The sequence below is a fragment of the Argentina anserina genome, chromosome 1, assembly GCF_933775445.1.
Source record: "Argentina anserina chromosome 1, drPotAnse1.1, whole genome shotgun sequence".
NCBI lineage: Eukaryota > Viridiplantae > Streptophyta > Magnoliopsida > Rosales > Rosaceae > Argentina > Argentina anserina.
In genome coordinates this window covers 3,499,952-3,512,639 of record NC_065872.1, presented here as the reverse complement: position 1 = coordinate 3,512,639, position 12,688 = coordinate 3,499,952, and the positions used below count along the sequence as shown (strand labels likewise).

Sequence of the window (12,688 nt, the reverse complement as noted above, 5' to 3'; positions counted from 1 at the left end):
GTCGACCACTGATTAAGAAATCATACATCAATCCACTAGTAAATCGAAAGAATTTAACCTCAAGTAATAGTTACTATTTGATCATAGTTTGGAGGCCTGGGCCCATACAAAGTCGTGACCCGGCCCAAACCGTCAGGTCTAGTCTCAGAGTGGAGACAGGATGCGATACACACAAAAAGGAGGGAAATCAAAAACCCAAAACCCTAGGGAACCCTTTCTCCTTCTCCCCCTCCCCTTCCCCTTCCATATACCCATGGCCTGACCCCACCTACTCCTCTAATCAATCTCCCCCCACTTAATCTCTACTTTTCTCAGTCACCGATTCTCTCTCTATTTTGATTCCCGGCGAAAGCTGCGGAGGTTTCGAAGCTCGGAGGCCGTTCAACCATGGCGAGGCTTCTCCAAAACGCTCTCTCTATGAAACGCTTCCTCTTACCGCCGCAGGTTTTCATTTCTTCATTCCGTTACTCAAAGCTTCTGGCTTTTTAGTAATTTAATTTTTTATTTTTGGGAACATTGAAGTGGCTGAGTGTGAATCTGATTCTGTTTTGTTCTGCAGGGATATAGACGAGGACTACTGGGCACTTCTTCTCAGCTTTGCAGTTTTTCCAGTAAAGGTGCTTCCTTTAACTTTCCTCGCTCTATTTTGTTCTTATGTTTTGTGCCTTCAACAATTTACTCTGTGAAATGTTAAGCTTTTTACCTTTTTTATGATTTTTGAGGTGAAAAGTAGTTAAAATCTACGTTTTTGAAGTTGTTTCGAATGAGCGACTTTGTTGGAGTATATGCTGCATAAGACATGCTTTGATGTGGGATTGTATATTATGGTTGTAGGGAGAAAGAAGTCCAAGTCTGACGGAAGTGACTCGGGCGGAGAGAATATGTCCAAGAAGGATCAAGCCCTCCAGCAAGCGCTTGATCAGATTACGGATTCCTTTGGAAAAGGCTCTATAATGTGGCTTGGTCGCGCCGGCACTCCTAGAAATGTTGAAGTTGTATCCACGGGGTCCTTTTCTCTGGATCTAGCACTGGGGACTGGTGGATTTCCTAAGGTAAACGGTTGAATTGTATAGGATTCGTATAGCTGATAGTCAGATATTGTAGTTCAATGTGGAGTGGGTTCTCTGTTTGTGATATCCCTTAGTTTAATTTTTGTAGGGACGTGTTGTAGAGATTTACGGTCCTGAGGCATCTGGGAAAACTACTCTCGCGTTACATGTAATTGCTGAAGCTCAGAAAGAAGGAGGTAACGTTGAATCCCCAACACATATTATCTTTCTCTGACTAGTAGCCTAGTACACAACTGATTTGTTTGATGTAGTTTTTCCATATTTATGATACTTTCTACTTTTAATCTAGAGGTAAAGTGACATGTTTCATCATCTATAGTTAGTTTGGCTATTGTATGTGGAACACACCTTTTTTCCTGTAGAACATGTTTTGACATTTACTGAAGAAAAGGTTTTGACCATATTTTTTGTGTAGTTCAGAACTTCTAATTTTGTGTAGGGAATTACCATTGTTTTTTCATGTAGGTTACTGTGTTTTTGTTGATGCTGAGCATGCTCTTGATCCTACACTGGCTCAGCGGATTGGGGTAAAGACCGAGAATCTACTTCTATCGCAACCGGATTGTGGCGAGCAAGCCCTCAGTCTTGTAGACACTCTAATTAGGAGCGGTTCGGTTGATGTTGTTGTTGTTGACAGTGTAAGTAAGGTGCTCTTTGCTAACATATATATTAATGTGGTTAATTTATCCATGGAGTTCTATTTTGTTATCTGAACGTGGTTGGCGTGTTCTTTTGGATTCCTTGTGGTTATCCATTTTGAATGTTCCTCTTCGTATCAGCTTTGGCACATTGTACTTGCCTAGACACAGTTTCTCTTTACATTCCACAATGACTTGCCCTGATAGATGATATGGATGCCGTAAGATGACAGGTGGCTGCCCTTGTGCCTAAAGGCGAACTTGATGGGGAGATGGGTGATGCTCATATGGCAATGCAGGCTAGGTTAATGAGTCAGGCGCTCCGCAAATTAAGTCACTCTTTATCTCTATCCAAGACAATATTGATCTTTACAAATCAGGTATCAGTCCTTGGGTTTCTCTGATATTATTGCTACTATAATAAGAAAAGTAATAATTATATAGAAAATAACCTGTAATTTTAGTAATATTGGTCTACAGACTCACTTGAACTTTTTGGGTTTTTATTCTGTTCCTATTCTTTTACATTTTAAAAATGCTTCTCCAATAGTTTCTGTTTATCTCCAGGTCAGGTCTAAGCTCTCGACTTTTGGAGGATTTGGTGGACCTCAAGAAGTTACTTGTGGTGGCAATGCTTTGAAGTTCTACGCATCAGTACGCCTAAATGTTAGGCGAATAGGGCTTATCAAGAAGGGTGAGGAGGTATGTACAAATGCCATTTGTCTATTTTGTGAATAGATTTGAACTTTGTTTGTAGAAGTGATGCTGTCTTTGGTAACTGTTATCAATGGTATTAATTAAATCTGAACTGTTTTTAAAATGATTACTGTTAATGAGTCCGAAGTTTTTCTTGTCTTGAATTTAGCTACTAGTTAATCTACATATAAATATATTATGGCATGCGTGTTATTGTCTTTTTCATCTTTTGGTTGTAGGATTAGATGTATTGGCGTTGATACATCCTTTTGAAAGAGATCGATTTGTTATGCAGACAGTAGGTAGTCAGGTTCAAGTGAAGATAGTGAAGAACAAGCTTGCTCCACCATTTAGAACTGTTCTGTTAGAGCTTGAGTTTGGGAAGGGTTTATGTCGTGAATCAGAGCTCATTGACTTGGCATTAAAGAACAAATTCATCATAAAGAGTGGTGCACATTATAATTTAAATGGTCGAAACTTCCATGGCAAAGATGCTTTAAAAAGGTTTCTGTCCGAGGATGATGCTGCTAAAGAAGAACTCACATTGAAGTTGAGGGAGAAGCTAATTGATGTTGCGGAAGACAAGGATCTTGAAACCGAACCTTTGGATGAAGGTCTAACTGAGGAAATTATTTCACCAGATTCTACTGATGAAGATGCAGTTACAGCAGTTGGAGCGTAAAGTGTTTGGATAGCCTAAAAAAGTGTCAACTCAACGGCTTCAAGTAATGCTTGAGGAGCTACTGCCTTATTCTCCCGCTCAGCTGGCTCAAGTAGAATTGTCAAGAAGCCTTTGTTTCAGGCTCACTTGCTCCCTTGTATATCAGTATCGTTACTTATCACTATATAGGGCATTAGGTCGTGTAGTGAAATTTTGTGGATATTCCGGGGCAGTTTAGAGTGTATGTCTTTCGAAAATCTTAATTCACCTTTGGTGGTTATTAAATGTTCAGTTGTATGCTGTAGCTATATGAATTCTCTGCACTGTTAGTTATTATCAGCACTACTGTACTATGTTTGAGAACAATGAACTTGGAGCACCTGCGTCTTCTCAAACATACAGGGATAGAAAATTAACAAACAATCAACTCGATTGTTAGAAAAATTTGTAAATTTGCTTAAATTTCAAGCAAAAAAAAATCCTCTTTAAGGCAAAATAGAAACCTATATGGATAATGGATAGTAAGTTGTCTTCTTTTACATCCATTTATGGGAGACCATTCTTGCTCGGCCAGAGACTCCAAGGTGAAGCATTAAAGGGATTCCGAGGCTGTTTGTAATTGCTTATCATCAAGATGCCTACATATACTTGCATACCAATTCATGTTTCTTAACTCACATTTAAGATAAAACAGAGCTTTTGGGATCGCAACTAGAGAAAAGATAATTAAAAAAAAAATTCGGTTAGCAGTACGTACTAGCTAAACACCCTTCTCCTTTTTCTTTTCTTATTCGGCAAAAGGCTCCAAGTCGAAACATTAAAGGGATTCCCACAATGTTCTGCTTTGTTCATCATCATAAATTCAGTGTCTATATATACCTAGTAAACATACATATAAGATTGTGAAGTGTAAACAATTATTATATCAAACAGGAGGGTCTTCCTCTGATCAACCAAACATAACCTTAGGAGAGTTTTTCCCTCACCATATCCTAGTTGTAGCCTCCACGCCTACAACCTAGCATTCTTTTCCATCCGATTCCATGGCATCTATTGCTGCGATTACCGCGAGTTTTACTGCTTCCCTTGCCCTCACTAAGGGTGGTGATACTCCTAATCTTGGAAAGATTAGCCGCGGTCGTGTTCCCCGAACGTCTCAAGTTTCTTTTATTGGGAATCATCCGACCCATCCCATTGTTCCTCTTGTTGCATTTCAGTCCAATTTCAGTCCAACTTGGGTTGTTGATATGGGCTTACAACGGCCAGGAAACTTTTGTCCTAAAGTTCTTAAGAAAAAACATGTTGCGCTGAGGCTCGTCTCATATTCTGCTGCTACTCTAACCGAGATAGTAGTCAGCCGAAAGCAATTTATGGCTGGTATGTTCACACTAGTAGGGAGCTTATTTTGTAGTATAATCCTTGGTTGTTTGGTCACGAAAGCTGCAGGAGCTGATCAAGAACCTAAACCTAGCGATATAAAATGTAATACTACATTCAAAGATGTCAAGGGTGTTGATGAGGCTAAAGCTGAGCTGGAGGAAATTGTTCAATATCTTCGAAATCCCAAGGTTGGTACATTTGAATTCATATATGCGGATATAATATAATTAATATTAATTGGATCGAGCCTAGCTATCGTACGTTAGTAATCTAAACTGATTGATTTCTTCTTCTTTTGTAGAAATTCTCCCGCTTAGGAGGTAGAATTCCTAGAGGTGTTCTACTTGTTGGTGAACCCGGCACAGGTAAGACCATGTTAGCCAGAGCTGTTGCAACAGAAGCCAACGTTCCATTCTACGAAACTTGTGGTAGCGAGTTTGATGAGGCGGGCGTTGGAGCTGCAAGAGTGAGAAATCTTTTCAATGCTGCAAGGAAGAGATCCCCCTGTATTATATTTATCGACGAAATAGATGCTGTTGGAGGATCACGAAGATATGATCGCTATAGGACTACTGTGAACCAGCTGCTAGTTGAACTAGATGGCTTCAAACAAAACGAAGGTATAATTGTCATCGGCGCTACTAACTTCCTTGGATTATTGGATAAAGCCCTAGTGAGAGCTGGACGATTTGACCGCCAAGTTGATATCCCTATGCCAGATGTTAAAGGCCGGAAGGAGATATTGGAATCATACATGTCAAAAGTAGTTGCGGCAGATGGTGTAAACTTGGGCGTTATTGCTAGAGGAACTACTGGGTTTTCACCTGCTGATCTTTCAAACTTGGTTAACATTGCAGCTGTGAAAGCAGCAGTTGATGGTTCTGCACAAGTGAGTATGGCTGATCTTGAAGATGCCACGGATAGGATCACAGATGGAACCGAGCAAAAATCGGCAGTTGAATCGATATCTGATGAAATACGAAAGCTCATAGCTTATCACGAGAGCGGACATGCACTTGTATCCATTCATACCGATGGGGCACTTCAGATTCAAAGGGCTACGATTGTGTCACGAGGAATGACTCTTGGAATGGTTACGCAACTGACCGACAACGATGATGAGATAATAAGTACGCGGAAGCAGATGCTTGCTGAGCTTGTTGTTTGTATGGGAGGTCGTGCGGCGGAGGAGCTAATATTTGGAGAAAATAAAGTTACTTCGGGCGCATCATCTGATATCGAGGAGGCAACTTATTTGGCAACAGATATGGTCACAAGATATGGAATGAGCTTGAAGATTGGGCATGTTTTCCACGACTACGATGAAGGCGGAAGTACATTGAGTGCCGAAACTAGATCTCTTATTGAGAATGAGGTGAGAGAACTGTTGGAAAAGGCTTACAAGAATGCGAAAAGCATATTGAAGACTCATCTGGAAGAGCTTCATGCAATAGCTAATGCATTACTCGAGCAAGAGACTCTTTCTGGGAGTCAGATCAAGGAAATAGTTGATCGGGTGACTTCTCTTCCGCCTAAGACTAAAAAGAAAAAAGAAAAAAAAAAGAACTCTCTTCTATCATCAAAATACAGCCATGAAAGCCAACTAGTTTTACTTGCGTAATCAGCCATGCGGTAAATTTATGTACGACGTAAATTGTACGCACGTACAGTAATAGGTAGTTAATTTGATTTTTCATCTTATGGTGAGCGAGGGTTTAGCCTGAATGGTTATAATAATCTTAAGCAACGTGTAATATTGTTAACTTATGGCATACATCAATTTATATCTTAAAAGACATGAAGACTGGAACTCATTCCAGACCGGCTTTATTAGCAGTTTCGTCGTCAACTGAAATCTTTCCGGTGTCCAAAATTAGATTAAAGAGAACAATACCATGGTCTAATTGTTACGCTACTCCTGAAGAAGTGCATATATGCCATAGAACATTACCAAGAGCTAGTCAAAACAGCCGTCTCAAAATTAGAAAAGTGATTGACTAACCTTTGGAATTTCTAAACGACTAAACATGCATGATAGGTCATGGTTGGTATATGTATACTAGGATTCGGATTCGTGCATATACATCTTGATCTATCATAACCTAAAGCTCCCAACCACCCATGATGGCATTGACATGGTGCTGTAGAATAATATATATGGTATTGAAAAAGTGAAAATTTGACGCTGGACCAATGTCTTGAACTTCTCAAAAGATGAAAAGATTCAAAATTATCAATCAATTTTAATCTCTGTTTGATTTGTTCATTCCTGGCGGTTACTTTACAGTATTTGCTTGGCTCCTCTGTATATGCACGGTCAATTTGGGCGACACTGATCGATACCAGCAAGAAACTAAAAATGGTCTCTAGAACCCTAAAAGGAAAGTTACGAAAACAAACGACCAATTTTTGGTGGACTCAAAGTGGTGGATGTCCCTAAAAATCGATTGTCCTATATAAAATCGTACATGAGTTTTAGATAGATTCGAAACTTAATTAACTATTGTATTTATAATTACCTAGATCGATTCCAAATCAGTCTTAAAGGAACATGTGAACTTGAATTGTGTAATAACCCTAAATTTCAAACAATATTAGTTTGATTTGAATTCTATAAAATTTCGAATTTTAATTAGAATGAATGTGTTTGGTTGCGACGTTATTAAACGAGAAACGGAAACGTTCTCGGAACGTTTAAATTGAAAAACGTTACATTTCCGTAACGTTTATATCGATTTTTATTCTGTCGATCGGTTGCGAAAACTTCCTTCACGAAAGACGTAGGGCTCGTCAATACGAGTTCATGGATATGTGACGCGTTCTAATCGGACGACGTACGTAAAAGTTATTAACGTCTGAAGTTAGTTTCCGATTTGGAAACTAGTATAAATAGATATTTATGGGATTAGGGTTTCCATAATTAGAAACCCTCCCTCTGCAATAACCCTAAAATTTCAAATACAATTTTGAATTAATTTGAATTCTATTAAGTTTTGGAATTTCAAATAAAATGAAACTTATTGTTTGCGATGTTTTGAAACGAAAAACGGAAACGTTTTCGGAACGTTGTTAAGAAAAACGTTACGTTTCCGAACGATTTTATCGACTTTTATTCCGTTGCTCGGTTGCGAAAACTTCCTTCATGAAAGTTGTAGACCTCGTTGATACGAGTTCGTGGGTATGTGACGCGTTCGAAACGGACATCGTACGTAAAAGTTATTCACGTCGGAAGTTAGTTTCCGATTTGGAAACTAGTATAAAAAGGAATTGTTTTCTTTCTAGGGTTTCCATAACAGGAAACCCTTCATTTCCGCCGCACACACTCTCTCTCTCTCTCTCTCTCTCTCTCTCTCCCCGAAACTCCTCCCTCCCCCTTCAGAAAATTCTTCGATTCAATCCGGCGAACTCCGGCCTGCGTGTCTATCACCGCCGGTCCAAGGAGCTTCGCGTGGATATTCTCAACTACCCACTAGCTCGCCGCATCGTGTCTCGCCGCCGTTAGCATCCTCGAGACAACCCGAGGCTTGGAGGGAAGCTCCGTCGTTCCACGCGACGTCGCCGACAGAACTAGGGATCAGTGACCAGCTTGTTGTCATCGCACGCCGCCCTAGCACCCCCCTTGCAGAGAGATCGAAGCTCAGACGAACGTGGGTTGCTCGCCTAACACGATCCGACTCCGCCGCTCCTACGCACGTCTCCGGTGGTCTTCGAGCTTAAATCGGGGTGAGTATAGCCTAGGTTGATGGTTGTGATGTTGTTGTTGAAAATTTGTGTGGATTTGTGATGTTTTGGGGTGGAGATCGGAGGTTGGATTGAGGGGGAGGTACCGCCGCCTTAGGCGGCGCGTGTGGGCGAGTAGAGGGGGCTAGGCACGGTGTGAGGCCGTGAGAAGGCAGAGGGAAGGTAGAGGGTGGTTTTGGAGGCGGCGGTGGCGTGATACGCGCCGTGGTTAGCCTCGGCGCGTGGGCCCCACGCGCGGCCCGCCGGAGGTGGCGCGTGTGCCACACGCGCCGCCACTTGCGGCGGTGTGAAAATGTTTTCCGATAGGGGTATTTTGGTAATTTAAATCGTACGTATACGTACAGAAATACGTATTAATATTTATACGTACAGAAATACGTATTAATATTTATACGTACAGAAATACGTATTAATATTTATACGTACAGAAATACGTATTAATATTTATACGTACAGAAATACGTATTTAATATTTATACGTACAGAAATATATATAGTATTTATACGTACAGAAATACGTATTAATTGAGTATTACACAGTAACCGTGAATAGTGAACCGTGAACAGTAAATTCGTAAAACCGAAAATTGCTGAACAGTAACCAATTAATACTGTTACGGCATTTAAAGGTTTACGAAACGATTCTAAATTCTTTTCTTATTCTTTTAAGGTGATCATTAATCGAGGAAAGGAATTATCATCGGGAATTGAGGATTTACGCTTGAGTCGATAAGGTGAGTAAAATCTCACCGAATTTACGAATCTACCCTCGTGGTGATTCAACATTTTGCAAGTGTGTTTATCAAATGAATTATAACATGTATATAATTTAGTGGACTACATATATATAGTATAATGGTAATAGGTACATAATATATATATAGTTCATTAAATTACGTACTGTTATTAATGCATTAAAAATAGTCATTTCGGTGACGGAAAATTGAGCATGTGTATGTGAGAATATTGTACGTAATTTTTCAGGTGTTTATGAAATATGACATGTGTAGGATATAGTGGACTATGTATATATTGTATAAATGGTAAATAAATACGAATATATATAGTTTGCTATATAATATACTGTTATGATTTTTATTGTGGATATATCGTGAAAGTTTTAAAACGTACAATATGATGTGTGATTATTGTACGTGATTTTATCACGGAAAATGTGAAATATTGTGATTTGTCTTCGGACGTGATGTGTGGTACAATATGATGTGAGATTATTGTACATGTGAGGCAAGTCGGAACCTAGCCTTTGGCCGGGCGAAAGTTACGATACAGTTAGAGCTCTAGTCTGTCTGCCATAGTACTGCATGGAGGTAACGGGTGGTTATCTGCTCATGGGTACTCAGCTTGTTTTGGATGTTGGGTGGCGGGTGGTTACCCAACATCAGCGGTATACTAAGTGAGGGGTAACGGATGTGTACCAGCGCTCATTAGTTACCATTTTGTGAAAGTATTAGAGTAACCAGATGGGTTGCTCGTTTTCTCATGATTTTCATTATACTGTGTTGATGTGGAGTTGTGTCTTTTATGAGACGATAGTTATTTTAATATTTTACTCATACGAGCTGTAAAGCTTACCGGGTTTGTGTTGCAATCCCGGTGCACCAATTTCAATGGTGTAGGGGATACTTCCGCAGGTGCTGAGTAGTGGTGATTGAGTGACGACTCCGAAGACTCGAAGTCGATCGCATCCAGTCGTGGTGAGGTTCCAGCGTGGATTCTGTGTGTGATTTGGTGTGATTTTATTTGTGAGGTTGTTGTGAGGATTATACAATTCCATTTGTTATATGTTGAATTATCATTTGGGTTTGTAATAATCGGCTTGACTGAGTCATATTTTAAACTCAGATGTGATCCGCTGTTACGCTTTAATGATTTCGATTTATTTGAGATTATTTGGTGTTTAACGACTTTAGAATTTTGAGTTTTTAAGCTCGAAATTTTGGGGTCGTTACACCCTCTCTCCTTTCGACCCGCCTCCCTTCTCCTTCTCTCTCCCCGAGCTCGACCTCTCCCCCTCCGAAAAAGCTTGCATCGGCGATCTCCTCCGTCAGCCGGCCGTGTCCCTCACCGCCACTCCCTGCGGCCTCACAAGGTCATCTACAAGCAACCCCGATCACCGCACGACGGATCCTCACTCTCTCCCTCTCACCCGATTCTCCCTCACCTCTCTCGGTCTCACCACCAAGCTTCCATCTCAAGGAGACGTGCTCCTCACCGCCGGCACCAGCCACATCGCAGGCACGTCGCAGCGCACCACCGAGCAAGACCCGAGCCAACTCGCTGCCGTGAAGCTCGTCGCGCCTCGCCGGACCGCACGACTGCACCAAGCTCTCCGACGAGCTTCGGTGCCTCCAAGACCAATAATAGATGAGGTTTCAATTCTAAATGATGTGGTGATTGTTGTGGTGTGTATTGTGGATGTTTTGGTTGATTGTGGAGGAGATTGGAGTGAGATCGGGGAGGAGGGGAGAAATGATGAACACCGCCGCCTTAGGCGGCGCGTGAGGGGGTATGGGGCAGTCTAGGGGTGGTCTGCGACCATAGGAAGAAAGAGGAGGAGGAGATGATGAGTTTTGGGGTGGCGGTGGCGTGAAACGCGCCGTTGGGAGTGTCGGCGCGTGTGCCACACGCGCCGCCACGTGCGGCGATGTGAACAGTTTTGACAGAAGGGTATTTTGGTAATTTACTGTGTACGGTAAATGTAAATTTTATTTACGTACGGTAAATGTAATTAAATTTTATCTACGGTAAATGTAAATATAAATTACTTTCGGTAAATGTAAAAAGTAATTTGTAAAAGGGTAATTTAGTAAATTTTATTTACTGAGATTGTATTTACTTTTAAACATTACGTATACGTACATAAATACGTATATAATATTTATACGTACAGAAATACGTATATCGTATTTATACGTATAGAAATACGTATTAATTGTATATTTGTACAGTAACCGTGAATACTAACAGTGAACAGTAACACTGAACAGTAACTTCGTAAAACCGAAAATTGCTGAACAGTAACCGATTATTACTGTTTCGGCATTTAAAGGTTTACGAAACGATTCTAAATTCTTTTCTTATCTTTTCAAGGTGATCGTTAAATCTAGGAAAGGAATTATCTTCGGGAATTGTGGAATTACGCTCAAGTCAATAAGGTGAGTAAAATCTCACATATTTACGAATCTACCCTCGCGGTGATTCAAGATTTTCGCAAGAGTATTTAATAATGAATTACAACATGTATACAATTTAGTGGATTACATATATGCTGTATAATGGTAATAAGTACATATATATATATATAATTCATTATATTATATACTGTTATTAATTCATTAGAAATGGTCATTTCGATGACGGAAGTTTGTGTATTGAGCATGTGTGGTGAAATATGACATGTATAAGATATAGTGGACTATATATGTATTGTATAAATGGTAAATAAGTACGAATATATATAGTTTGCTATATAATATACTGTTATGATTTTATTGTGATTATATTGAGCATGTGATTTGAATTGTACAATATGATGTGAGATTATTGTACGTGATTTTTAACATTGAGATTGTTAAAATGTGAATTGTCTTCGGACCTGATTTTTGGTACAATATGATGTGAGATTATTGTACGTGTTTGGCAAGTCGAAACCTAGCCTTTGGCCGGGCGAAAGTTACGATACAGTTAGAGCTCTAGTCTGTCTGCCTTAGTACTGCATGTGAGGTAACGGGTGGTTATCTGCTCATGGGTACTCAGTTTATTTTGGATGTTGGGTAGCGGGTGGCTATCCAATATCAGCGGTGTATTACGAGAGGGGTAACAGATGTGTACCAGTGTTCTTGGTACCCGTATTATAAATGCATTGGGTAACCTGTAACGACCCCAAAATTTCGAGCTTAAAAACTCAAAATTCTAAAGTCGTTAAACACCAAATAATTTCAAATAAATCGAAATCATTAAAGCGTAACAGCGGATCACATCTGAGTTTAAAATATAACTCAGTCAAGCCGATTATTACAAACCCAAATGATAATTCAACATATAACAAATGGAATTATATAATCCTCACAACCTCACAATTTAAAATCACACCAAATCACACACACAATCCACGCTGGAACCTCACCACGACTGGATGCGATCGACTCCGAGTCTTCGGAGTCGTCACTCAATCACCACTACTCAGCACCTGCGGAAGTATCCCCTACACCATTGAATTTGGTGCACCGGGATTGCAACACAAACCCGGTAAGCTTTACAGCTCGTATGAGTAAAATATTAAAATAACTCTCGTCTCATAAAAGACACAACTCCACATCAACACAGTAAAATGAAAATCATGAGGAAACGAGCAACCCATCTGGTTACTCTAATACTTTCACAAAATGGTAACTAATGAGCGCTGGTACACGTCCGTTACCCCTCACTTAGTATACCGCTGATGTTGGGTAACCACCCGCCACCCAACATCCAAACAAGCT

General features: G+C 40.2%; 2 protein-coding genes across 3 annotated transcripts; both read left to right on the top strand.

Moving 5' to 3' along the window:
• Positions 1-194: 194 nt before the first annotated feature.
• Positions 195-3,404, top strand: LOC126788247 (DNA repair protein recA homolog 3, mitochondrial). Of its 2 annotated transcripts, none has more exons than XM_050514219.1 (8): positions 195-444; positions 560-617; positions 835-1,052; positions 1,159-1,246; positions 1,536-1,717; positions 1,942-2,088; positions 2,276-2,410; positions 2,700-3,404. In XM_050514219.1, the coding sequence occupies exons 1-8, from the start codon at positions 388-390 to the stop codon at positions 3,084-3,086; spliced, it is 1,272 nt and encodes a 423-aa protein (XP_050370176.1). In that variant the 5' UTR covers positions 195-387; the 3' UTR covers positions 3,087-3,404. The 2 variants fall into 2 exon arrangements, with proteins under 2 accessions (XP_050370176.1, XP_050370183.1); XM_050514226.1 differs by having other exon boundaries at positions 199-444; positions 1,536-1,708.
• Positions 3,405-4,108: 704 nt separating this feature from the next.
• Positions 4,109-6,066, top strand: LOC126793823 (ATP-dependent zinc metalloprotease FTSH 4, mitochondrial-like). The gene is made up of 2 exons (XM_050520454.1): positions 4,109-4,633; positions 4,747-6,066. The coding sequence occupies exons 1-2, from the start codon at positions 4,109-4,111 to the stop codon at positions 6,064-6,066; spliced, it is 1,845 nt and encodes a 614-aa protein (XP_050376411.1).
• The last annotated feature ends 6,622 nt before the right edge of the window (positions 6,067-12,688 follow it).